The sequence below is a fragment of the Paramisgurnus dabryanus genome, chromosome 19 (genome assembly GCF_030506205.2).
Source record: "Paramisgurnus dabryanus chromosome 19, PD_genome_1.1, whole genome shotgun sequence".
In the NCBI taxonomy this organism is placed as follows: domain Eukaryota; kingdom Metazoa; phylum Chordata; class Actinopteri; order Cypriniformes; family Cobitidae; genus Paramisgurnus; species Paramisgurnus dabryanus.
Genome location: NC_133355.1, coordinates 27,124,574 through 27,152,554, shown reverse-complemented (window position 1 = coordinate 27,152,554; position 27,981 = coordinate 27,124,574). Strand labels below are relative to the sequence as shown.

Below are 27,981 nucleotides of genomic sequence, written 5' to 3'. Positions count from 1 at the left end.
TTCAACGATTAATTTATTTTCTAATAAGTTTTTAGCACTACTTTATTTTGAAATCTTACCTCGGAAACAGAACGTGACGTCACTTCCTGGAACGAACTGTTTGGGATTTGCTAGCTAGCTACTTAAAATAAAGTAATAAACACTAGAAGGTCACTAGACGATTTCCACACAGCAACAGCAAAAGTAAGGCTTTAACCTTTTGTTTTCATAAACATTACATACCGCGTCTATCTGTAATTATGGTTTATCCTGGAATTAAGTAAACGTTGTTAAATATATTGTTAGCCAGCTAACGTTACTACTAACACAGCAGCTACTAATACTCATGTTTTATAGTGATATATCTCGCCAACTTGATGACAATAAAATAAATTCGCTTAAATTATGTATTTCATTATAAATGCAGTACTGCTGGCGTGTGGCGTTACTATGGTGACACAGTTAGCACGCTCCCATTATAATTAACGACACTGCACTGCGAGTAAACGACGTTTCTATGGTAACATAAGACGCTAGTACCGTTGTCTAATGTCAGTAGACGTGCTGTTGGTTTGTAAAATGAGTTCCTGTAATGATTTTTGGATACTGTAATGTTTTAAAGACAATCTCAGTCATAAAGAGGCCATGGGCGAGCCAGGAGCCATAGAGGTGACTGTGAAAACTTTGGACTCTCAGAGCAGGACGTTCACTGTCAAGGGAGAGGTGTGGTGATTATACTCTGGTGCTATGTTACAGAAATTTATTGATATGTACCAAATCGTCAGTCTCATACCATTTTTCTCTCCCAGTGGACTGTGAAGCAGTTTAAAGAGCACATTGCTACCTCAGTTGAAATCCCGGTGGATAAACAGAGGTTGATCTATCAGGGTAAAGTGTTGCAAGATGACAGGACGCTTGCAGAATACAGTGAGTCTTTTTTCATATTTTCAGGCTACAAAAATAAAATGTTTACAATATGTAATATACACTTACCTAACAGATTTTAAGGAACACCTGTTCAATTTCTCATTAGTGCAATTATCTTATCAACCAATCACATGGCAGTTGCTTCAATGCATTTAGGGGTGTGGTCCTGGTCAAGACAATCTCCTGAACTCCAAACTAAATGTCAGAATGGGAAAGAAATGTGATTTAAGCAATTTTAAGCTGAGTATGTCACAATCTGCTCAGTTACTGGGATTTTTTACGCACAACCATTTCTAGGGTTTACAAAGAATGGTGTGAAAAGGGAAAAACATCCAGTGAGCAAAAATGCCTTGTTGATCCTAGAGGTCAGAAGAGAATGGGCCGACTGATTGGAGCTGATAGAAGAGCAGCTTTGACTGAAATAATCACTCATTAGAACCGAGGTATGCGGCAAAGCATTTGTGAAGACACAACACGCACAACCTTGAGGTGGATGGGCTACAACAGCAGAAGACCCCACCGGGTACCACTCATTTCTACTACAAATAGAAAAAAGAGGCTACAATATGCACAAGCTCACCAAAATTGGACAGTTGAAGACTGGAAAAATGTTGCCTGGTCTGATGAGTCTCGATTTCTGTTGATACATTCAGATGGTAGAGTCAGAATTTGGCGTAAATAGAATGAGAACATGGATCCATCATGCCTTGTTACCACTGTGCAGGCTGGTGGTGGTGGTGTAATGGTGTGGGGGATGTTTTCTTGGCACACTTTAGGCCCCTTAGTGCCAATTGGGCATTGTTTAAATGCCACAGCCTACCTGAGCATTGTTTCTGACCATGTCCATCCCTTTATGACCACCATGTACCCATCCTCTGATGGCTACTTCTAGCAGGATAATGCACCATGTCACAAAGCTCAAATCATTTCAAATTGGTTTCTTGAACATGACAATGAGTTCAATATACTAAAATGGATGTGGTGGAACGGGAGCTACGTGCCCTGGATCTGCATCCCACAAATCTCCATCAACTGCAAGATGCTATCCTATCAATATGGGCCAACATTTCTAAAGAATGCTTTCAGCACCTTGTTGAATCAATGCCACGTAGAATTAAGGCAGTTCTGAAGGCGCAAGGGGGTCAAACACAGTATTAGTATGGTGTTCCTAATAATCCTTTAGGTGAGTGTATATCTAAGCAGTGCCCAGAATGTATCTCTAAAGTTTCAGCTCAAAATAACCCACAGATCATTCATGTAGCATTTCTAAAATGCCTCTTTTTGTGTGCTGTTTTTGTGTCTGTACCTTTAAGTGCAAATGAGCTACAGCGCCTCAAAAAACAGTGAGCGCTTTCAGTTAAATTAGATCTTATTCCTGTGAAAACAGTTTGAAACAATAGTATCTCTCTATTGAGGTATGGAGGATGGTGTACAACTAGCTGAGGGTGAAAAAAATAATGATGATAATGATGATAATGCAGGACTGTCAGTCAGTGGCAGTGGGTCTTTATCAGTGTGACATCACATTAACAACAGAATCAAAACGGCATGTCTAATGATGAGACTGCTTTGGTTTAATGGGGATCAAAGGATCATTGTAGGGTGGTTGTGTTTACACACTGCCAACACACATTTACGTCCAAACACCTTGTAAAAGTGGATTTTGCATAATAGGTGCCTTTAACCATTACTAAAACATAAAAAGTTGCTTACAAAAACATTATTGCATAAAACGAAACTATTGGTGTCAGTCTCTGTTTGTAATCCTACCTGTAAATTTGTTGTGATAATCTAGTGTGTCCTTTCCAGTCAATTTGATAAGAATGTAGACACTTTAAATGTAGATACATTTTTTAAATAGTCAACATGGATTTTATTTCTATACTATGAATAATAAATTATGTCCTATCTTTTTTTTACTCATTACTGTCTTTCTTTGTAAGACGTGGATGGAAAAGTCATTCATCTTGTGGAGCGAGCGCCTCCTCAGAGCAGTCAGTCTGGGGGTGGAGGAGGTGGTGTTTCAGGATCTTCGGGAGCTGTGGATGGAGAATCCTCCTCGTCTCAGTCCTCCACCTTTGCAGGAGCTTCACATGACCGTAATGCCAACAACTATGTCATGCTTGGCGCTTTCAACCTGCCTGTTAACATCATGGATCCACAACAAATTCAGGTTATACTGCTAGCTGACATTAAGAGAGTCAAGACTGTGTGCTTGTAAATGTGTAAGCAAAATCAGTCTACTATAAAGAATATGTGAAAGCGTCATTTTTTTGTGAATGATTGTTTTCTACATAATATCACCCTACGTAATGTAAAGAATATTCTGTGAAAATATAGCCGTAATATCTTAAATATTGACGGAGTAAGGTAATAATTGATATTAATGTGAAATCAGTGACTAAAATCAAATCTAATAGGGGTGGTTACCCGGACAGGACTTCGCTCTAGTCCAAAACTGAAAGCAGCTTGCACTGACATATCTTATAATATATCAGTGCCATTTTTTGTCTCTCAAGATGCACACACCAGTTTTAGACCATTAAACATTTTTTGTTACATACCGGAAACATCTCCTCACTATCAAACTGTAAAAAACCGCGATCTCTATAGACAGCCCAGGCTTCACAAATGGCAATATCAACATAGTGGCCAAACCTAGCATCACAAAACAAAACAAAGTATTCCAGCCAATAAACGACAAAAAGGATTTGGGGGTGGGGGTTGGGCGCGTTCATGTAAGCACGGAGGGGAGGGGGAGGGGGAGGAGTTAGCTACGCTCCGTCTGTTTGAAAACAGTTCAAACGTCAACAATAACTAACGTCTCGCAGATTCGCTTAGAGAGCCTTTAAATGTCCTAAAGTAACTAACTGTGCATTCACATCAGACGCGGAAGAGGCGGCCATGTGCACGTAGTTGGACGCTTGAACATTTTGAGTTTACGCGCTTCATTCATACGTGAACTACTACTCAATCGAGACATTCACGTGGAAATTTGTGTCATGGGAGGGGCTTATATAGCTCAAATTGAGTTAACTTACCAGATCGTTCGACCTCCTCACTCTTCCAAACAAGATCCTTTTAATTCTTGTAAAGGTACGAAGATGTCTCTTGTAATTCTGATTATTGTCCTCCATTGTTGTTTGTTTTTCTGCCTCCGCTCGCTTCCTGTAATCACGTCACTGCTAGAGCAAGCTCCTGATTTACTAACGCGGCACGAAAATCCACCAAAGTTCACTCGCGCTTGCCGCCTCTTCTGTGTCTGGTGTGAACCAACCATTAGGCCTAACCCTGGATTAATCTAAACCCGATCCGGGAAATTGGCCCTTTAAGGATACTCCACTTTCATAAAAAATCCAGATTATTTTCTCACCCATATGTCATTCAAGATGTTTATGTCTTTCTTTGTTCAGTCGAGAAGAAATTAAGCTTTTTGAGGAAATCATTCCAAAATATCTTTAGTGGACCTCAACAGTTTGAAGTTTCAATGCAGCGTTAAAGCGCTCTAAACGATCCCAACTGTGGCATAAGGGTATTATCTAGCTAAACAAAAAGTACTTTTTTAAACCACAGCTTCTGGTATTGCACTAGCTGTGTGACGCGCCAGCGCGACATTTTAAGCAATCACGTCAAAAGGTCACGGGTTACATATGTGAGAAACACATTTCTGGACCATTTTAAACAGTAAATGACACAAAAACATTAATTAATATAATTCCACATACAACAACTTCTGAACGCTCCTCTTTCTCCACACTTGTAAACACTGGAGCTTTAGTTTCGCATACGTCATGCGTGACCTTTCGACGTGATTATGTAATATGCAAGGTCATGCTGGTGCATCACAAGGCTAGTGCAAGACGAGAAGTTGTTGTTAAAAAGTACTTAATTTTTATTTTTTTTTTGTGAAAATGAGGATCGTTTTGCTAGATAAGACCCTTATGCCTCGGTTGGGATCGTTTAAAGCCCTTTGAAGCTGCATTAAAACTGTAAACTGTTGGGGTCCACTATATGGAGAAAAATCCTGGAATGTTTTCCTCAAAAAACTTAATTTCTTCGCAACTGCACAAAGAAAGACCTAAATGTCTTGGATGACATAGTGGTGAGTAAATTATCAGATTTTTTAAATAAAAATGGAATATTTCTTTTATCAGAGGGATTTCACAGACAGGGTCACATTATGTTTATGATGAAAGTTAAATAAAATGGTCTTCCCTCTAGATGCAAGTGCAGCAGATGCTGTCTGGTCTTGGAGAAACGGGTCGCAATGTCAGAGTGAGCACCAACACAGGAGTGAGTCAAAATAGACATCTTTCTAATTTAAACTAATGATCACACATCCTAAAATAAATAACAGTATGTAAGCAGTATCTCTGCTAAAGGTTATCTCTGTTTCCTGTCTTACAGAGCGGCGGATCTGTGGACGTCCATATCAACGTGGACCAATCAATGCAGAGTGAGCCCAGGATGAGACTCCAGTTGGCCGAAAGCTTACTGCGAGATACTCAAGCATTAATACACAGATTAGAGGTGCCTACCTCTTACCTTAACATCCACGATGCAAACGGCACAAAAATTATTAAAGTTTAGTGGCGACGTGATGCGAGGTTATTTTAAAAAAAAAATGTTCCATTATTTTTGGTTCAGGGTTCATCGAGTGAAACATCACCCCAACAGGACACACAGCCACCTCTGTCATCATCATTCTCTGGACCATCGCCAGACACCCCATCACAACCACCCTCCTTCTCATCGTCTTCTACACAAACAGAAGGACAGAGTCCTTCTAGACCCAAGTAAGAGTCTTCATACAGCATTACACTTTCTGTGTTATGTTAGTCAAACTAGGGATGAGCTAAATTTAGCTTGGTGAACTAGTCTCTAAAACTACCCAAGTAGTTTCTCAAGCCATGTTCAGTCTAATTTCTGTCGTTATACCCCAGTCACCCAAGCCCGCTGGAGCTGGTGGAGGTTTTGTCAGAGGTGCGAAGGGTGGAGGAACGACTCCGTCCTTTCATGGAGAGAACTCACTCCATCCTTGGAGCAGCCAGTTCTGCTGACTACAATAACAACGTATGTCCGGCTCAAAGCAACATCATATATTTGCTGTTTTCGTTAGCTGAAAAGTGATCGTAATTTCTCTCACAGACACAAGAACGCGAGGAAGACCAACGCACTCTCAATCTGATTGGAGAATCGCTCCATCTCCTTGGCAACACCTTGGTGGCTCTGAGTGACCTTCGCTGCAATTTATCTGCTCAACCTCCTCGCCACTTACACGTGGTACGGCCGATGTCCCATTACACCTCTCCTGTTGTGATTCAGAGTGGACTACCCCACCTTCCCATTCCGGTGAGAAACTGGGATTTCTGTAGAGTTAGTAATAATAATACATTTTATGTGTAATGCACTTTACATCATAAAAAGGTGATCAAAACTTCAATATAAAATACAAATATATGTGTAATTAAAACTCATAAGTTCTCCTAAACAGAAATATTTTTAGTCATTGTTTAAAAGTCGTGCCCTCACATACAAGCAAATAATCAATATGACAAAATACGTCTTCTCGCAGATGAATCTTGGAACCACAGTCACCATGGCGTCCAATAGCAGACAGGCAAGCGAAGGTCAGGCCCAGGCTTCAAATCCCACTGGCCAATCAGAGCAACAAGGGCAAGCTTCACCACCCACTGCAGCCAGTCAACAAACAGGCAACAGTCAGGGGACACCTAGGGTGATCAGAATTACTCATCAGACGGTGGAGCCCGTGGTCATGATGCAGATGAACCCGGATGGTACGTCTTCCTTCCTCTGTACTTGCACCAGTCAAACCTTAGTGTTTCTAGCACTATATAAGCCATGCTGTCTATTCCTGGTCATTCTAATATTTGTAATGTATTCGGTAAATATTCAGCCTCAGAAAGGGGCCTTATAGACTCATGGTGTGTTCACAACAGACACGGATGAAGCGTTAAGAACGAGTGATTTACATTTCAAATCATTGCAAAGACGTGATAGACATCCTGTATCGTGATTTGCGCAAATGAGGCAGCGCCAATAATTTGGCACCAATTGAGCGTTTCGGGCAAGTTTAAAAAACTTAACTTTGGTGGATATTTGCGCCGTGTTAACCAGGAGCTTTCTCTAGTAGTGACGTGATTACGATGTAGGCAGAAATACGAAACCGCAATTGAGGACAAAATCGTTGTTACTGTATGTGGACACCAGGAGCTGTACGACACCTCTTCGTACTCCTATAGAAACATGAATAAAACGGTCTTGCTTGAAAGAAAGTGAGTGAGGAGGTCGGACAATCTGGTAAGTTGTAAGAAAAGTTCTTTACTCAATTTGAGCTATATGTATATGTATATATATATATATATATATATATATATATATATATATGAATGGGGCGAATGTCGCGTGCGCATATGAATGGGGCGAATGTCGCGTGCGCGAATGAATGGGGCGAATGGCGCGTGCGCGAATGAATGGGGCGAATGGCGCGTGCCCGAATGTCTGGGCCGAATGGCGCGTGCCCGAATGTCTGGGCCGAATGGCGCGTGCGCGAATGACTGGGCCGAATGGCGCGTGCGCGAATGACTGGGGCGACCGGGTTCGCGTGCGCGAATAAATGGCTCGAATATCGTTGAAATTCACGTCATACATTCACGTGAAAACTTTGCATCATTCACTTGCGCACTAATTAATGGCGCGAATTTCGCGCGCAAATGAATTGCGCGAAAGAATGACGCAATTTTCACCTCAAATGAAGCGAGTTAACTCAAAATGTTCAAGCGGCCAACTACTCCCGAATAGCACTATTTATTTGCTTTGTTCGCGTCTGTTGTGAACGCACAGTTAAAATGGGCAGCTGGAGTATTTTTGCCGCCCACTGATCTGTGCATTTCTGTGCAGCAGATTCAGACAGTGGATCGCAACAGAATCCCAGCACTGCTGGAGAGACTGGTTAGTTTCCACCTCTCACTATAGTCGATAACAAGCCAATAGATATGCCAGCATTAACATACACGGCATGCGTCATAAAGAAATAGTTGGAGTGTTAGTGAATGATGATGGGATTTTGAACTGTTCCTTGTTCAAAGAACCATTTGAATACTACCTGCTGTTTATATCCCAGTGATATAGTAAGTTATTGTCCGATGCATGATGATGTCAAAACTCTTTTTTATCCTCTGAAGGTACCACTGCACCCCTCCACGCTCAAGGGTTGCCACCAGAGTTTATGCAGGCTATTATGCATCAGATCTCTCAGCAGGCTGCTGCCATGGCAACCGCAGCCTCTGCTGGGCATCACGGGCCGCAGCAGAACACTGCGGGCACAGGTGCTCAGAATGGAGAAAGCACAGCCCCTCCACCACCTCAGGCCAGGGTGGTCATCACACGACCCTCCTTTTCACCACGTGTCACCCAGCCCGCTGGTGCAATGGGGTCCACCATTAACCTGCAAACAACAGTGCCCCCTTCTGCAGGACAACAGAATAACCAAGTATGAACATTTTTAACTGTTGTTTATCCGACCACATTTCGTGCATCATGTCGTTGCAGGAGATGTGTGCTGTCGGTTTTCTATGCAGTTTTGATCTGGTGGGCATATGTTAAGACTAGAATTTATATCATTGTATTGTTTAAAAATGATAAAAATGAAGGTGATTTATAATTAAAACTTTATTCTGTTTCTGTGCTTAATCTACACTATTAAGGGCAACCCTATGGCATCAGTGCCTCTCACACAGATGGTCAGTGGTTTGGTTGGGCAGCTTTTGATGCCACTTAACACAGGTGAGACACTTCGTCTTACGCACTTCCTGTTTTAGATGTTCTTAATCCCACAACTGATGTCTTCTAAATGTGTCTTCCCCCAGGTGACCAGACATCTACAACCTCCTCATCAAATTCATTCTCCTTCTCTACGTCCTCGTCCACTTCTTCCTCTTTGTCCTCTTCCTCATCTTTGTCCTCTTCCTCTTCTCCTCCATCGTCTGCCAACACATCTGCTCAGACAGTCACCAACACTACCAGCACCGCGTCTGTGGGTCAGTCCCAAGAGGGTGGCCTAGGGGATAACCTCACCCAACTGCTGGGCTCTCTCCTGGGTGGAGTTGCAGGAACTGGTGGAGGAGCTGGTTCTGGTGGAGGTGCTCCCTCCGTTACAGTGACTGTTCCAGGTGTCCCTGCCTTTATTCAGGGCCTGACCGAGTTCATTCAGGTTAGAGGTTTTCAAAAGCTGTCTATACAGGGTTCAGAATTTGAACCTCTGACAGACCCTTTAGGGTATCATTGTTTATTTTTTTTGGGCAGCAAACTAACATTATAAGTATACTTAATTAATACATTTATTTTAGTACCTTACTATTGTCTCATAACTTGTAAATGGACCACAATGAAGTAGGACCCCAAGCCATAGGGTGAACATTTTTTACTTATAAGCCCCTATGGCTTCCCTGAAACAATATAGCAACATATATTAAAACCACTAGAAGCCTTTAAAACTACATACCAACACCCTAGTATTGTGCCAGAAAGTTCTGGACTCACTCTTTCTCTTTTTTTTTAATAGTCAGGTCAGCGTGTGTTTCCTCCTCCAACTCAGCAGCCTCCTCCTGCACAAGCCACACCCACTGCTCCCTTAGGAGCCGCTCCCACCACCCCTCAGCCTCCCAGTGGAGGCGGAGAGGCACTCAGCCAGGAGGTTTTTACTGGCATTGTGCAGGGAGTCCTGTCCACTATGATGGGCTCTCTAGGGACTGGTCAGGGCAACACTGAGAGCATTGCCCAGTTTATCCAAAGACTTTCCGAAACCAGCAACCTCTTCACACCTGGATCTGAAAATGCAGTGGGTAAGTGAACCAGTATCATTAACATTTTTAAGGAGTTCAAAACTTGCTTTAGCTTTTGCTATAATTGTTATTGATGAGCTAAATGCCTGCTTTATTGAATTAATAGAGCACAATAGCAATTGTCTAGATTATGTTCATGTTCTGTATAGAATAAAAAATAAAGAATATAAAAATAACCAGCTCAGAGATCACAGTATATAAAATGTTATGCTGTATTAAGAATGTTAATGTGCTCGTTGGTTTGATATTACTCACTTGTTTCTTTTTGCTTGGTAGGTTTCTTTGGAGATTTGCTTTCTCTGGTGTGTAACAGCTTCTCTATGGTGGACATGGTTCTGCTCCTGCATGGTAATCCTCAGCCTCTGAGCCGCATTCAACCGCAGCTCACAACATTCTTCACCGAGCACTATCTGCAGGGCAGAGAATCCACAGATGCTAACATAGCAGTAAGTCTTTCACTCTTTTTACCACTGTGAGTCCAGCTGTCACTCTTTTTACCACTGTGAGTCCGAGCTGTCGCTCTCTCTTTGCCGCTTTGAGTCCGAGCTGTCGCTCTATCTTTGCCGCTGTGAGTCCGAGCTGTCGCTCTCTCTTTGCCGCTGTGAGTCCGAGCTGTCGCTCTCTCTTTGCCGCTGTGAGTCCGAGCTGTCGCTCTCTCTTTGCCGCTGTGAGTCCGAGCTGTCGCTCTCTCTTTGCCGCTGTGAGTCCGAGCTGTCGCTCTCTCTTTGCCGCTGTGAGTCCGAGCTGTCGCTCTCTCTTTGCCGCTGTGAGTCCGAGCTGTCGCTCTCTCTTTGCCGCTGTGAGTCCGAGCTGTCGCTCTCTCTTTGCCGCTGTGAGTCCGAGCTGTCGCTCTCTCTTTGCCGCTGTGAGTCCGAGCTGTCGCTCTCTCTTTGCCGCTGTGAGTCCGAGCTGTCGCTCTCTCTTTGCCGCTGTGAGTCCGAGCTGTCGCTCTCTCTTTGCCGCTGTGAGTCCGAGCTGTCGCTCTCTCTTTGCCGCTGTGAGTCCGAGCTGTCGCTCTCTCTTTGCCGCTGTGAGTCCGAGCTGTCGCTCTCTCTTTGCCGCTGTGAGTCCGAGCTGTCGCTCTCTCTTTGCCGCTGTGAGTCCGAGCTGTCGCTCTCTCTTTGCCGCTGTGAGTCCAGCTGTCACTCTTTTTACCACTGTGAGTCCGAGCTGTCACTCTCTCTTTGTCGCTTTGAGTCCGAGCTGTCGCTCTCTCTTTGCCGCTGTGAGTCCGAGCTGTCGCTCTCTCTTTGCCGCTGTGAGTCCAGCTGTCACTCTTTTTACCACTGTGAGTTCGAGCTGTCACTCTCTCTTTGCCGCTTTGAGTCCGAGCTGTCGCTCTCTCTTTGCCGCTGTGAGTCCGAGCTGTCGCTCTCTCTTTGCCGCTGTGAGTCCGAGCTGTCGCTCTCTCTTTGCCGCTTTGAGTCCGAGCTGTCGCTCTCTCTTTGCCGCTTTGAGTCCGAGCTGTCGCTCTCTCTTTGCCGCTTTGAGTCCGAGCTGTCGCTCTCTCTTTGCCGCTTTGAGTCCGAGCTGTCGCTCTCTCTTTGCCGCTGTGAGTCCGAGCTGTCGCTCTCTCTTTGCCGCTTTGAGTCCGAGCTGTCGCTCTCTCTTTGCCGCTTTGAGTCCGAGCTGTCGCTCTCTCTTTGCCGCTGTGAGTCCGAGCTGTCGCTCTCTCTTTGCCGCTGTGAGTCCGAGCTGTCGCTCTCTCTTTGCCAATTGAGTCCGAGCTGTCGCTCTCTCTTTGCCGCTTTGAGTCCGAGCTGTCGCTCTCTCTTTGCCGCTGTGAGTCCGAGCTGTCACTCTCTTATGGAAGTAAATCTGTGCTGTTGGGTTTTGAATTCTAATTCTTAGCACTGAATTTTTTTACATCAAATTTTTAACACCTGAATTTTATTTTGCATCTAAATCAGACTTTGAATTTTAAAAGCCATCGAATATCTAGCACTGTTTTTTTGCCTATGACATTTTTTTCAATGTTTTAAAAAAATTAAGTGTAAAAAAATTCAATGTCTAAAAAAATTCAATGAACAAAAATTCAATGTGTTTTAAAAGATTCAGTGTAAAAACATTCAATGTTTCAAAAGATTTGGTGTAAAAAATTCAATGTCTCAAAAAATTCAGTGCAAAATAATTCAACGTCTCAAAAAATTCAGTGTAAAAATATTCCGAGTCAACATCCGGGGAAGCAAGGAGAAGCAATCGATCCCTGTATCAAATCATTCAACATCCAGCCAATCATTTACGCTCCATTGGTCACGTGACACCGAAACGGAAGTGGGTGAAGTTCAGGCAAAGGGTTTATTTGCATTACATACGAACACATTTTTCACATCTGGCAGATCGTATCATCAGTATATCAGGACACAGCCGTTTACATTTATCAACATCAAAGTAGCTTCTGTATCTGGATGTGTGATCGATCCCGTCGGGGGGACGCGCTGGATGAATAGCTGTCAATCACAAATGGCTACAACTGGCTTTAACCATATGATTTAGGGTTGTCGCGGTAACTGCACTCCCGTATTGTACAGTTCTACTGAGAAGCAAACAGCAACCCTAATAACCGTGATTCACCTTTTTAGCTTTATATTTTAAGCTTTAAAGGTTTTATTTCTGCTTATAAATATTTGCAGCGTCCGCACCGCGTACTGTACCTGAACTCGACTTTCACCCACATGCTTTTTACCAACAAAATTAATGTGAAACATGAGGATGACCATCCCGACTCCACTGTTTTAGTCTGCAGTAATAACGTGCTTTAGGCTCTGTCTGAACTTATACGTTTTTGTTCTGTAGCCTACTTTGTTCACTCACATATTTCTATATCAACCATAAACTGTTGTTACCTTTGTTTCCTGATAAGTTTAATATGATTTATATAAAAGAGCTAACAATTTCCTAAATTTCCTGTTCATGTCTCCCTCTAGTCTAGTTCGTAAGAAGTGAAGTAATGTAATTTACAAACACATTTAGGTATAAGAAACTTACTTTGCATAAAACCAACACTGAGCAAATGTATTTGGTCAATGTTATTATGGTTTGTACGTGTTTAACCTAAAACGTGTTAAATGAGATAGAAACTGCTGACTGACCAGCGCAACATTCACGTAATGACCCTTGATATGTCGCCATGAAAACTCAAACATTAAAACGATCCATTAAATTCTGCTACTAAATATTAAATCTCTACATTAATAATTGGAACGTATTAAACATATGCCTGAATAACTTAAAAATACAAGCATTGTTAAAATGCTTTTGTATATCGATTTATTTCAAGATACTTTCAAGCTTATATTGCTCCACAAATATGAATAGAATAGACAGGATTTAAATTGAATTTCTTTATCTAACTTTTGCGAGTTTGTCCATGGTTTACATGTAGTTTCATATTGATTAAACAAATGATTGGTTTGCTTATTTTAAATAAATCTAAGGATCTTTAGATGTATTTATGTATTAAGGCAGGTTAAATATTTTCCATTTATTCGTTTTTGTTAAACCTTCTCCTTTATATAAGTGAGTCATTTTAGTAATTTATTGTTGTTCTGTTATAATAAAATAATAATAAACAAACACTAAGCATTCGTAGTAATGGAAAATTATGTCTTTCATTTATTTGTGTTAGAACGCATACCATCCATCGAATTTGTTTTATTAATAAACAAGCTGTTTAGCGAGTTTGTCATTGTACTATTTTATTGGTTTTAAGTTTTTCGTTCATAATAATAATAAAGAAACATTTAAAAAAAACTATTTTAATTCAAGAAATGGAAATATTTAATAATCTGACTTTAAAAGCAAAAGTGATCTACAGATGAGCGTCTTTGCCAAATATAGGCTATTTCCTATAAAAATATGCGGTTTGTTTAGTTCAGAAGGGGTTAAAAAATCCTTACCTGTATTTCCCTAATAATAAAAATACAACACATCTATGTAAGAACGTAAGTCTCCGTGTTATATTTACATTATGACTTAAAGGCGGAGTCCATGATGTTTGAAAGCCAATGTTGATATTTGAAATCACCTAAACAAACACGCCCCTACCCCAATAGAATCTGGACCTTCTGTTGATAGACCCGCCCCACACATACGCAACCCGGCATTTGATTTGATTTGATTGGCTATAAGTGTGTTTTGGTAGTCGGCCCGTCTCCTTTTTCCAAAGCGTTTTTCAAACATCGTGGACTCCGCCTTTAAAAGAACAATTTGGAAAATTAGATTAGAAGCACGTGAATCCGCAATTACACTTGCTTTGAAGGCAGCTTATTTTTCCAGAGAAAGATATGGTAACATTTCTTCAGAAGAATTGCTGAAACCTATTAATTTACTGATGTTTTTATTAGTACTCCAGCTGTTTTATCGGCCTTTGAGATGGGACGAGGCAGTCAAGTTCATGCTGAAAGCGGGGTGAATTCCAAATGGCGTTTTAGCGCCCTTGAAAAGCACTTCAGGAAGGGGATGTCACACAGTCGATCCAAATAAAGAGAAACTGATGTGCGTTTTTCATTGCTCTATTCGCCAAGTCTATTTGAATTGACCACACCATGAGACAATTGTGCAACTTTCTCTAGAGTTTATACATCAAGTGTTCTGATCTTCGAAGGGAATATGGCATAGGGATAGTATGCTATTGGAATACGCCCTTTATCTTTTCGTGAGCGGCAGTCGCGTAGGCTTTAACCAATCATTGAACAGATTATTAACAACTAATCATAAAATATTTAATTGACCGTAAAGTGTTAAAAAGATTGCGGGAAAATGTTTTGGAATTTCTTTTAATTCAAACTCATACATATAATTAAGAAACTAAGAACACAGGGCTTTAAATGTGATGGCGCTTTAGGCAAATCATTAAACAAAATACACAGAAGAATTTTCGTTGTGTGTGCGCAAGAACGGATAACATTCCGATCACAAACGCAGCCGAGGACGGATCTCACTCAATCCAGCCATGGAATCTGCATTTACAGGTCAACGTCACACAAAACACCGCTTACTATCATTAATCTTCTCCCTGACAGCTGTCAAAAATAAAGGAGGTTAGGTAATGGAGCGCATTTTAACACTCCTGCTCGTATTTTTAAGTTATTCAGGCATATGTTTAATACGTTCCAACTATTCATGTAGAGATTTAATATTTAGTAGCAGAATTTAATGGATCGTTTTAATGTTTGAGTTTCCATGGCGACATATCAAGGGTCATTACGTGAATGTTGGGCTGCTCAGTCAGCAGTTTCTATCTCATTTAACACGTTTTAGGTTAAACACGTACAAACCATAATAACATTGACCAAATACATTTGCTCAGTGTTGGTTTTATGCAAAGTAACTTTCTTATACCTAAATGTGTTTGTAAATTACATTACTTCACTTCTTACACACTAGACTAGAGAGAGACATGAACAGGAAATTTAGGAAATGGTTAGCTCTTTTATTTAAATCATATTAAACTTATCAGGAAACAAAGGTAACAACAGTTTATGGTTGATATAAATATGTGAGTGAACAAAGTAGGCTACAGAACAAAAACGTATAAGTTCAGACAGAGCCTAAAGCACGTTATTACTGCAGACTAAAACAGTGGAGTCGGGATGGTCATCCTCATGTTTCACATTAATTTTGTTGGTAAAAAGCATGTGGGTGAAAGTCGAGTTCAGGTACAGTACGCGGTGCGGACGCTGCAAATATTTATAAGCAGAAATAAAACCTTTAAAGCTTAAAATATAAAGCTAAAAAGGTGAATCACGGTTATTAGGGTTGCTGTTTGCTTCTCAGTAGAACTGTACAATACGGGAGTGCAGTTACCGCGACAACCCTAAATCATATGGTTAAAGCCAGTTGTAGCCATTTGTGATTGACAGCTATTCATCCAGCGCGTCCCCCCGACGGGATCGATCACACATCCAGATACAGAAGCCACTTTGATGTTGATAAATGTAAACGGCTGTGTCCTGATATACTGATGATACGATCTGCCAGATGTGAAAAATGTGTTCGTATGTAATGCAAATAAACCCTTTGCCTGAACTTCACCCACTTCCCGTTTCGGTGTCAAGTGACCAATGGAGCGTAAATGATTGGCTGGATGTTGAATGATTTGATACAGGGATCGATTGCTTCTCCTTGCTTCCCCGGATGTTGACTCTGAATATTTTTACACTGAATTTTTTGAGACGTTGAATTATTTTGCAATTAATTTTTTGAGACATTGAATTTTTTACACCAAATCTTTTGAAACATTGAATGTTTTTACACTGAATCTTTTAAAACACATTGAATTTTTTTAGACATTGAATTTTTTTTTAAACTGAATTTTTTTAAAACATCGAAAAAATGTCATAGGCACAAAAACTGTGCTAGAAATTCGATGGCTTTTAAAATTCAAAGTCTGATTTAAATGCAAAATAAAATTCAGTGTTAAAAATTTGATGTAAAAAAATTCAGTGCTAAGAATTAGAATTCAAAATCCAGTGGCACTGTTTTACTTCGCTACTCTCTCTTTGCCGCTGTGAGTCCGAGCTGTCGCTCTCTCTTTGCCGCTGTGAGTCCGAGCTGTCGCTCTCTCTTTGCCGCTGTGAGTCCGAGCTGTCGCTCTCTCTTTGCCGCTGTGAGTCCGAGCTGTCGCTCTCTCTTTGCCGCTGTGAGTCCGAGCTGTCGCTCTCTCTTTGCCGCTGTGAGTCCGAGCTGTCGCTCTCTCTTTGCCGCTGTGAGTCCGAGCTGTCGCTCTCTCTTTGCCGCTGTGAGTCCGAGCTGTCGCTCTCTCTTTGCCGCTGTGAGTCCGGGCTGTCGCTCTCGTTTTGCCGCTGTGAGTCCGGGCTGTCGCTCTCGTTTTGCCGCTGTGAGTCCGGGCTGTCGCTCTCGTTTTGCCGCTGTGAGTCCGAGCTGTCGCTCTCGTTTTGCCGCTGTGAGTCCGAGCTGTCGCTCTCTCTTTGCCGCTGTGAGTCCGAGCTGTCGCTCTCTCTTTGCCGCTGTGAGTCCGAGCTGTCGCTCTCTCTTTGCCGCTGTGAGTCCGAGCTGTCGCTCTCTCTTTGCCGCTGTGAGTCCGAGCTGTCGCTCTCTCTTTGCCGCTGTGAGTCCGAGCTGTCGCTCTCGTTTTGCCGCTGTGAGTCCGAGCTGTCGCTCTCGTTTTGCCGCTGTGAGTCCGAGCTGTCGCTCTCTTTATGCCGCTGTGAGTCCGGGCTGTCGCTCTCTTTTTGAGCGGGCTGTCGCTCTCGTTTTGCCGCTGTGAGTCCGGGCTGTCGCTCTCGTTTTACCGCTGTGAGTCCGGGCTGTCGCTCTTTTTTTGCCGCTGTGAGTCCAGGCTGTCGCTCTCTTTTTACCGCTGTGAGTCCGGGCTGTCGCTCTCTTTTTGCCGCTGTGAGTCCGGGCTGTCGCTCTTTTTTTGCCGCTTTGAGTCCGGGCTGTCGCTCTCGTTTTGCCGCTGTGAGTCCGGGCTGTCGCTCTCGTTTTGCCGCTGTGAGTCCGGGCTGTCGCTCTCGTTTTGCCGCTGTGAGTCCGGGCTGTCGCTCTCGTTTTGCCGCTGTGAGTCCGGGCTGTCGCTCTCGTTTTGCCGCTGCGAGTCCGAGCTGTCGCTCTCTCTTTGCCGCTGCGAGTCCGAGCTGTCGCTCTCTCTTTGCCGCTGTGAGTCCGAGCTGTCGCTCTCTTTTTGCCGCTGTGAGTCCGGGCTGTCGCTCTTTTTTTGCCGCTGCGAGTTCGAGCTGTCGCTCTCTTTTTGCCGCTGTGAGTCCGGGCTGTCGCTCTCTCTTTGCCGCTGTGAGTCCGAGCTGTCGCTCTCTCTTTGCCGCTGTGAGTCCGAGCTGTCGCTCTCTCTTTGCCGCTTTGAGTCCGGGCTGTCGCTCTCTCTTTGCCGCTGTGAGTCCGGGCTGTCGCTCTCTCTTTGCCGCTGTGAGTCCGAGCTGTCGCTCTCTCTTTGCCGCTGTGAGTCCGGGCTGTCGCTCTCTTTTTGCCGCTGTGAGTCCGGGCTGTCGCTCTCTCTTTGCCGCTGTGAGTCCGAGCTGTCGCTCTCTCTTTGCCGCTGTGAGTCCGAGCTGTCGCTCTCTCTTTGCCGCTTTGAGTCCGGGCTGTCGCTCTCTCTTTGCCGCTGTGAGTTCGGGCTGTCGCTCTCTCTTTGCCGCTGCGAGTCCGGGCTGTCGCTCTCTCTTTGCCGCTGCGAGTCCGAGCTGTCGCTCTCTCTTTGCCGCTGCGAGTCCGAGCTGTCGCTCTCTCTTTGCCGCTTTGAGTCCGAGCTGTCGCTCTCTCTTTGCCGCTGTGAGTCCGAGCTGTCGCTCTCTTTTTGCCGCTGTGAGTCCGGGCTGTCGCTCTTTTTTTGCCGCTGCGAGTTCGAGCTGTCGCTCTCTTTTTGCCGCTGTGAGTCCGGGCTGTCGCTCTCTCTTTGCCGCTGTGAGTCCGAGCTGTCGCTCTCTCTTTGCCGCTGTGAGTCCGAGCTGTCGCTCTCTCTTTGCCGCTTTGAGTCCGAGCTGTCGCTCTCTCTTTGCCGCTGTGAGTCCGGGCTGTCGCTCTCTCTTTGCCGCTGTGAGTCCGAGCTGTCGCTCTCTCTTTGCCGCTGTGAGTCCGGGCTGTCGCTCTCTCTTTGCCGCTGTGAGTCCGGGCTGTCGCTCTCTTTTTGCCGCTGTGAGTCCGAGCTGTCGCTCTCTCTTTGCCGCTGTGAGTCCGAGCTGTCGCTCTCTCTTTGCCGCTGTGAGTCCGAGCTGTCGCTCTCTCTTTGCCGCTGTGAGTCCGGGCTGTCGCTCTCTCTTTGCCGCTGTGAGTCCGAGCTGTCGCTCTCTTTTTGCCGCTGTGAGTCCGGGCTGTCAATCTTTTTTTACTGCTGCGAGTTCGAGCTGTCGCTCTCTTTTTACCGCTGTGTCTCAATTTATCCAACTATGGGCAAGCTGCGTTAATCTCACGTTAATAAAATTAGTGCCGTTAAGGGTTTGATTCCTGTGGCATACACATACTGATAAAATGCATAGCTTTTGAATGCACAGTGAATGAAAAGACTAATGGTTTTTCTGATCTTTTCTAGAGTGCCGCTGAGGATCTGATCAGTGAACTAGAGGAGTATATCGCAGAAAGTTTTGTAAGTCTCATTTGGACGATTTGTTCTTCATACACTTTCGCCTTATAACATTTTGTGCATTTGATCCTCTGAATGATTGCTGTGTGTGATGCAGTCCACAGTGACTATTCGAGAGGAAGTGGATATCATCCAAACCAACACGTCCTTCCTGAGACAGCAGTTCACACGCATGGCCACTCACATTCTGCGCTGCACAGGTGACAACCATACTGTCTGCATACACACAGCCATAAAAACTGCTCTGACTTCAAAAAATCATACATTTAAATCACATCAAGTCATGTAATATCAATACATTTTCAATGGTAAATGAAACCTTCACTATACAAGAACAAATACAATTTCAAGACACTATAATAATAATAATAATAATAATAATAAAAGTAAAAGAAAATATTAAAAGACTAGGACAGAATAAACCTACTTACATACACTACCAGTAAAAAGTTCTGAAACACTTGACTGAAATGTTAACTATGATCTAAAAAATCATAAAATGGTTAAATGCTTGAAATTACTTTCATAGACAAAAATATAGCAGTGCCAAACTGATTAATTTCGGTTATTAGAAACATATATTTTAAAATATTATTTGACGTAGACTGAATATTGAAGGAAGCCCGATATTGTCATGCCACCGGGGTGAAGGTTGCTGTCCCTTGGCTGCCTGCACTCACAGGATCGCCACCGCTTTATGCCCAAGTTGAATGTGTCCCGATCACTTATTAAAAGAATTCTTGTATAAGGGTCCATTAACACCAAAAACACATGGAAAATGCATATAGCGACACTTTCGTCTGTTTTTCAAAGCGCTCTCCATCTGTCCCACTCGCTGTGAATATGAGTTTTGTTTCAGACGCGTCTATATTTGAGTGTGCTTGCCGTGGATCTCAAAATTTTAATTATTTGAAATCTAAGTCATAATAACAATAAATAGGCTTTATGCCCAGCTGCACTACTTCCTGAACTTCAGCCAGCTCCTTGTTTCCTGTCTGACATTATTGGACAAACTGATAAATCCAGGTTGGTCTGATTATTGTTGTTGTAACTACTGAGGTCAGGCACACCTGGATTAATCAGTTTGTCCAATAATGGCAGACAGGAAACAAGGAGCTGGCTGAAGTTCAGGAAGTAGAGCAGCTGGGCATAAAGCCTATTGTCTATGAATCGTCATTATTGTCTATTACAAGAGTAAAAAAATCTATTTAATGCAAAACTCATAAGTTTATTGGATAAAGTATGTTTTATATAAATATGATGTTTTCTTAAGTAAAACAAATGTGCAAAATTCATTACTTTTTTGACACCTTACGTTATTTGGCAATATACATGATCCAGGTAGTCGTTCATTTCGCTATTATTCGACTAGTCACACGTTTATGATATTAATTTATTATTTAAATATATATAAGGTGGAGGGGGTATCTTATAATGGTTTGATGTAATGCAAAGTTTTCAATGCAAAGTATTACATGAGTTACATGTACAGTTTACGCATTATTCAAACGGGATTAGTATTACCTAGTATTACGGGATTAGTATATGCAGAGACGCATCCCTCCGTTTTCCTCGTGCAGGGATAACAAACTTGTTGCTCGTTATATTTTTCAGCTTTTAAACGTCTAATCAGTCTTTCCTTGTCCATGTTTCATGATTAATATTCATAATGTGCAGAACCTTTTATTAAATGAGATCTCTGAGGTGGAACTGTCAGCTGCAACATCATTTCTAAAATAATAAAACAGCAGTCTTTTCTTTAAAAACGAAAATGTGAATATTTTTGTTAAATTTAGGATATATAAATTAAAGTCAGACGAATTATATATAATAAATAAATATGCAGCAAATTGAAACACTTCAAAAGAAAACCGACAGCATTACAATCAAATGAAAACTGAGGTTAGAATGCAAAAATAGCCTTTAATATAATTTATCTTAACATTTAAATAAGATTTTATAAGTGTAGGATATATTTTTAATTAGAAACAATGAATAAATCAATGCAATTATAAAAATGAAATGCTATGTCTGATGTGTAAAAGGAACAAGCCCACATTTTGGGAATTAAGCTTATATACTGTATCCCCCAGAGTTAGATAAGTCCATACATACCTTTCTCATCTCCGTGCGTGCTGTAACTCTGTCTGACGCAGCCCCCGCTAGCTTAGCTTAGCACAAAGACTGGAAGTGAATGGCTCCAGCTAGCATACTGCTCCCAATAAGTGACAAAATAACGCAAACATTTTCCTATTTATATGTTGTGATTTGTATAGTCACACCGTGTACAAATAACAAGGTGATATGAGACACAGACATCTTTTAATAGTATACATACTGGGAACTATATTCTCAGAATGTGAAGCACTGCTACTTAGGCGGAGTGACTATACAAGTCACGACACATAAATAGGAAAAAGTTCACGTTATTTTGTCACTTATTGGGAGCAGTATGCTAGCTGGAGCCATTCACTTCCAGTCTTTGTGCTAAGCTAAGCTATCGGGGCTGCGTCAGACAGAGTTACAGCACGCTCGGAGATGAGAAAGGTATGTATGGACTTATCTAACTCTGGGGGATACGGTTGGGTGAATAAGCTTAAGTCCCAAAATGTGGGCGTGTTCCTTTAAATACCACCTGTATTGAGCCTCTGTTTGCCATCATCTAAAGACAGTGTTTAAAACACTTACATTTCTTTTCACCCGTCTTTCCAGATAACACATTTGGACAGCGTCTGCTTTATCTATGCACTCAGGGTTTGTTTGAGTGTCTGGCCCTCAATCTCTACTGCTTAAGAGGCGAGCAAAGTGCCCTGACTGCTGTCATCAACCATCGCATCGTAAGATCCATTAAAATTCCCTTATTAGGTCTGTTTGGTCGTATTGAAAGCCTGATATGACATCTGGCATCTTTCTTGCGTTCAACAGAGGAGAATGTCGGCGGAGGTGAACCCCAGTTTGATAAACTGGTTGACCAGTATGATGTCCATGAGGCTGCATGTGATTCTGGAGCATAATCCAGTTACCGAGGATCAGATTCAGCATTACATCATCTACACACAGGTCCCCTGATTTAAATCCAATTTTTTTTTCAAATGGGGTTAAGGTGTCTTGCTCAAGGGCACCACAGTCACAACCTGCCAGCAGTGAGACTCAAACTGGCGGCAGGGTTCCCACAGGTCATGGAATTTCTGGGGAATTTCTTTTTCTATACCATTTTTTCATTGCGTTGTTTCACACACTTTGTGTATTGTGAGTACCGGCTCGCGCAATGATATACGTTTTTTAATCTTGATCCAGCATTGCGCTACAAGTTCCAGTAAGGACTGCGGACGCGCTGCGCCCTAAACATTGAGTGACCTCTGTATTTAGGATTCCAGTGACAGTACAGATGCTTTCAGCAGCACATCACTGTTGCTTATTATCAAAAACATTTTGGCTCGCTAGTGGCCAAAAAGAAGACAAAAAGAAACAAAGTTGGCCATAAAAGAATGGCGTTCATGTCAGGTGCGAGTTTGTATTAGCCAACTCATTTAAGACCCTAAAGAAAAATAAAACATTTAATGTTATATTCTTTCATAATGGCTTATTCAATCTTGACAGGCGGAAATTTGGGAGATATAGAAAGCAGTTCAGCAGATGACTGTTATGTTCATCATTAGGCACTATGAGACGCACGCGGGTATAAATATATGTTTCATCAGAGTGCTTATGATAAGAAATGAAAACAATCTAGTAGCATCAGCTGTAGAAACACCCATCACACTTTTTACCAAAAGAAAAAAGATGGATGCATCTCTAAAGTCAAGATATTTAATTAAAGGGACATTCCACTTTGTTGAAAATATGCAAATTTTCCAGCTCCCTGAGAGTTAAACATTAGATTTTTACCGTTTTGGAATCCATTCAGCCGATCTCTGGGTTTGGTGCTACCACTTTTAGCATAGCTTAGCATAATTCATTGAATCTGATTAGACCATTAGCATCGCGCTCAAAAAAGCCATTTTAGAGAGAAAATTAAAATTATTATAAGGTAATGCAGAACAAACCCATTTATTGCATTTTCTTAAAGAAAAGGTATAGGTTTTATTTATTACTGTGTTCAGGTTCATTTTAACTCTTTCCCCACCAGCATTTTAAAAAAAGTTGAAAGGCCAGCGCCAGCATTTTTTTGATTTTGACAAAAGTTTAATGCCTTCCAGAAAATGTTCTTCTTTAAATATATAAATAAACAATGGGCCAGATTTACTAAACATTGCAAATTTGCTTAAGAGCGCAATTCCAAAAAGCGCAGGTGGGAGTGTTAATATCTGCAAGTTATTTACTAAAAAAGGAAGTAAATTAAATAATACACATGCAACATCTGATTTCCATAATGACCAACGCACTACTAAGAGCAGTGCAAATTAGTTCAGGGTCGCAAATAAGCAGATCTGATCTTAAGTTAAGCACCACGGACATGTCAATAGAAATTTTGGGCCAAAACAAAGCCAAAGTACACTGAAAAGGGAGGACAAAAAAATGAAGGTTAACAAGACGTTTCTAAACGTCTGTTATTGTGTTGCCTGAATCATTTAAATAATCTCCTCCCAAAAATTTTGCGTATTAAAGGGAAACTCTCTGAAGATCAGTCGCAAAAATAACTTGACCACACCTTTTCAGCGCTAATGATCCACTGCGCGTCTTTAGGAAATCCTGACAGTCTTTATTTAACGACAAAATGATAGCAAGCTGTTAGAAAATCTGGCCCAATATATCAAATGAAAGAACAGACCCTCTGCTTAAAAAAAAACAAAAGTTTAATTCTACCTTCATTTGTTCTTTTTTAAATCGCCTCCATTAAATCCAATACCAAATTTTGATAATTGTGTTTTTGTGAAGGACTTTTGATAGCGTTTCCCTGTTTAATAAGTTGCATAAGAGCGCCATCTTGTGTACAATAGTGGAAATACAGATTGCCAGAAAAACAAAAAAATTGCCAAAAGTGTTTTCTCTATGGATGTCCGATCTGGGCTTTTTGGCTGGATCGGATCGAAGACCGACAACGTGACCGATCCAATTCCGATATTGTGCGTTAGCCGTGGTTGTTACTGACAAGCTATTAAAAGGACAACGTATTATTAAAAGCACCATAAACATGTTTATGCACTATATTCAAAGTCTTGTAATACACTCAATAACTTCATGTCAAGGAACAAACGCACATTTAAAGGAATAGTCTACTCTTTTGCCATATTAAACTATGTTATTACCTCAACCTAGACGAATTAATACATACCTATCTTTTTTCATTGTGTGCACTGTACATCGCGTTGTGAATGTGTTAGCATTTAGCCTAGCCCCATTCATTCCTATGGTACCAAAAAAAGTTTTCTTTTGTGGCACCATACTTACTGGTATAACTCCTCATGTAACAGTCTTTAAATAGGGAAAACACAGAAGTGTTTGGTGGCTTCCCTGTTTGGTACCATAGGAATGAATGGGGCTAGGCTAAATGCTAACACATTCACAACACGCTGTACAGTGCACACATTGAAAAAAGATAGATATGTATTAATTCGTCTAGGTTGAGGTAATAACATAGTTTAATATGGCAAAAGAGTAGACTATTCCTTTAAAGATATTTAAGTTCACAGAAACACTGTAACTTACCTGAGTTAATCCACTGGTGAGGCGGACGGATGAAACGCATTATTCTCACACACAAAGTAACTGTAAGCTATTTTAAAGATCTGATTTTATAAAGTCTCAGTAAGCCGATGGATGGATGCAATTTGTCCAACGTAGGGTGCAGGATGATTTAGGCGCATCAATTCTGCACCCGGAATGTGCATAAAAGGTCTGGTCAAGCGCAAAATTCCCAAAATATCCATCTGCACACTAAAGCTTTACATGCAATTAAGAAAAAAATATTAAGCATACTTAATTGATCAAACAAACCTATTATATGTTCTCCTAAACACTTTCATGATTAATATTTACTAATGTTACCTGTAACTTGTAAATCATTTTAAATTATTGATTTTAACATTTAAAATTATCCTAGATCATTGGTTCTCAAACTGGGGGCCGCGAGATGGTGCCAGGGGGGCCGCAGTTTTATGAAATGTTATAAAATAAATTAACTTATCATGAATTATTTGCAATTAAACCTGAAAAAATAAGGCTACTAACCAACAGCACTACTTTGTATCATGTTTTGTTTAATTAAAAGTTGAGTTTTAGAACAGTATTTTTGTCATACATTTTCTTTGGGGGGGGGGCGCGAAGGAATGCGCCATACACAAGGGGGGCCGCACTCTGAAAAAGTAGTACCACTGTCCTAGATGTAGCAGAAAGCACTATACACATTTAATTACAGAAGTATCTGACAGGTATCGGCTGATATACAGAATTCTGGTATCGGAATTGGATCATAAAGGAAGAGTGGTATCGGGACATCCCTAGTTTTCTCTTTATTGACGAGTTAAATGCTAACTTGCTTTAAGGCTTTGCCTACAAAAAAAACCCTCATCCCTGTGGCACTTATTTTAGTCCCTTCCTGCTCGCTTAAGTCATTTAAGTCAAATGCAGTCACCTGTACAAGTTAACTAAGGCAAACTGTGCCATGAAAAGTCAGGAAAAAGTCATGGAATTTGACATCTGGCTTAAAGTGGGAACCCTGTGGCGGCTGCGGGTCACAAGCCAGAGTCTATAACCAATAGGCCACAACTGCCCCAAAATGTTGTCTTGATCATATGTTTTGATGTTGTCTTTCACATGCAGAGCTGCGAGTCGTCTCAGAGAACAGAGTCAGATGCACAACAGCAGAACTTGAACGTGGAGGTGAGTCTAGACTGTAAGATATATGGACGTAGTGTCCGTGACGTCACCCATAAGTGTATGAAGAGCTTTTTTGAAGCCAATAGTAGGCGGTGCCTGCCGTCGCCATCTTGGCCGCACGTCACCGCACATCACTCGCTGATAAACGAAAATGGTTAAAGTAGCGGGACGTGGTTGAAGCTGAGGTTGCAGGTTGCTGAAACCACGCCCCCTAGCTCGACTCTAGTTACAGCAGTGGCTGTTCAACCGTCACTCAATTGGCCACGCCCTTAATTATGCAGGACTTTAATATAATTTAAACGGATGAGTTAGAAAAAAATTCACCCCCCTCACAGTTGTCATGATGGGCAAAATTAGCTATATAGACCAAAAACACTTTTTGTACCTAGCTGTAAACTTTGAGCATTTTAACATGGAGGTCTATGGGAGTTGACTCCCTTTTGGAGCCTGCCTCTAGCGGCCAGTCCATGAATTGCAGTTTAAGTCCGTATTAGCTTCATCTGAGAGATCGGAAGGTTGTGAACAATTTTGAGTCTCTCTCTCTCTCTCTCACACACACAAACGCACACACCCCTAGTTTATACTGTGCAAAAAGTGCTTGTTGGTCTTAGCATTATGTCTGTCCCTTAAGGGCTGGGTGTACATGCACTATTGATCTGAGCACATTTAAATACATGTTCCAGATGGAGGAAGACGTATTTCCTGCTCCAGCTACCACTGCTGAAGAAGTCATGGTCTCTTTAGGAGATCCTACTGATCGTGAAGAACCACCACACAGGTCATCATCAGAGGAGACGCGAGGAACGACGACCATGGCAGTGACCGAAAGGGAGGAGTCAGGAGAGGTGGAACCATGGGCGGCAACCGTTCCTCCTGTAAGTGCCTGTTTTGTCCTTTAAAGAGAATCCTTTTATTTATCAGTTGTCAGAATAAAGCCGTTTCATCATGTATGTTTAAATCAGGAATGGGTGCCCATCATAAGACATGATATGTTGACACAGAGAAAGATGAAAACACAGCCACCTATGTCTGACGCCTATCTGCACGGGATGCCAGCCAAGAGGAGAAAGGTTTTCTTTACACCCCAGCACTTGCATACATTGGTGAAATAGGTGCTGTTTAGGTCACATGCAAAAGGGAACGCAGATAATTCATTTGCTAAACAAAACAATAGAGATATGCACTCCATTATAGTCACACAGTTATGACTTGTCTCCCACAGACAGCACAGGGTGAAGGTCCTCACCTCTCTCTCGCCGAGGCCGTAAACCGAGCTGCCAGGGCTGCAGGGGTGCGACCCGTAACTACCCCAGACAACCTACAGGGGGAGCTAGAGGCACCAGAGCTACAAGAAGCGTACACGCAACAGGTTCGTTTAAGGTCGTGAAATCTTTTTGTTAGAAGTGTCATCAGCCCATTTTCATCCGTCTCTTCTGTGTTTCAGGTCAAGACTGATATAAAGAAAAGACTGAGTGGGGATCCAGACTACAACCACCAGCGGTTTCCCAACACGCATAGAGCTTTCTCTGAGGACATATGAACCCGCAGGGAACGGCCAATCACATCCAACATCTCATGCTGCGGAGAACCAGCACATTCCAACTCGTATGTGTGGATAGAGACGCTAAATATAGACAGCGGGTGAACTGGAGCTGTATAGCTCTGTAGACTTTCAGCCTGTAATGTATAGCGTGGGATAGATCATCTAATGCTCTGAAGAGATTAATGTATGTCTCCGTTTACTGTAAATTAGCTGTATATTGTTGTAATAAGTTGTTTTAATATTGACAATAATAGAAGTCGGATTACAGGTCCATACATGAAGATTTCATCGTACATTCCAGCTGGAGCTGCTTAATGTTTAGATTAAGGGGACGCCAAGTTAGATGTTTACTTGGTCCAAATGTTTTCAACATGAATGCACACTTCATTACGGAGGATGTATTTTAGCAATAGTGATGCATAGCTATTTGTTATTTTCTTGCATGCCGAACACATCTACAATGTGGCTGTTATGAAATAAAATAGTCGGAGTGTAGATTTACTTTTTACACAAACACCTGTGTCCAGTCTTTTTGTCTTTTAGTAGTTTTGAAGTATTTAAAAAAAAAGTGAAACAAAATGAAGTGAATATTGCACTTAGCAAAAATAGGGTGCAAACTGCCAAGTGAAAAAAAGGGCACTAAAATAAAGTACACAAACTAAATTTCCACTTAATATACACAAAATTGTCTTTAGTCCTTAACCCTTTTTTGTAGTCTTAATTTAGCCACAACGTTTTTGTGTTCCAGCAAATGGAATGATTTTTGGTGACAAATCTTATATTGACATAGA

General features: G+C 41.9%; 1 protein-coding gene across 3 annotated transcripts; it reads left to right on the top strand.

Annotated features, from left to right (window-relative positions):
* Window positions 1-86: 86 nt before the first annotated feature.
* Window positions 87-27,904, top strand: bag6l (BCL2 associated athanogene 6, like). 3 transcript variants are annotated; one of them, XM_065294544.2, is made up of 25 exons: window positions 87-183; window positions 602-702; window positions 789-906; window positions 2,850-3,079; window positions 5,128-5,199; window positions 5,314-5,436; window positions 5,554-5,702; window positions 5,850-5,979; window positions 6,055-6,258; window positions 6,482-6,704; window positions 7,828-7,878; window positions 8,112-8,419; window positions 8,634-8,712; window positions 8,796-9,139; window positions 9,491-9,770; window positions 10,047-10,216; window positions 18,778-18,831; window positions 18,926-19,028; window positions 21,541-21,665; window positions 21,754-21,888; window positions 25,591-25,650; window positions 26,331-26,522; window positions 26,610-26,717; window positions 26,870-27,016; window positions 27,092-27,904. In XM_065294544.2, exons 2-25 carry the CDS (start codon window positions 625-627, stop codon window positions 27,185-27,187), a joined length of 3,579 nt encoding a protein of 1,192 aa, XP_065150616.1. In that variant the 5' UTR covers window positions 87-183; window positions 602-624; the 3' UTR covers window positions 27,188-27,904. The 3 variants fall into 3 exon arrangements, with proteins under 3 accessions (XP_065150616.1, XP_065150617.1, XP_065150618.1); XM_065294545.2 differs by having other exon boundaries at window positions 7,831-7,878; window positions 27,092-27,903; XM_065294546.2 differs by lacking the exon at window positions 7,828-7,878 and having other exon boundaries at window positions 27,092-27,900.
* The last annotated feature ends 77 nt before the right edge of the window (window positions 27,905-27,981 follow it).

Bases quoted from the DNA above. Each gene is read 5' to 3' on its own strand.
- bag6l (XM_065294544.2), top strand. From the start codon at position 625: ATGGGCGAGCCAGGAGCCATAGAGGTGACTGTGAAAACTTTGGACTCT. The intron at 907-2,849 runs GTGAGTCTTTTT...TTTCTTTGTAAG, and splicing joins CAGGACGCTTGCAGAATACA to ACGTGGATGGAAAAGTCATT. The intron at 25,651-26,330 runs GTGAGTCTAGAC...TACATGTTCCAG, and splicing joins AGCAGAACTTGAACGTGGAG to ATGGAGGAAGACGTATTTCC.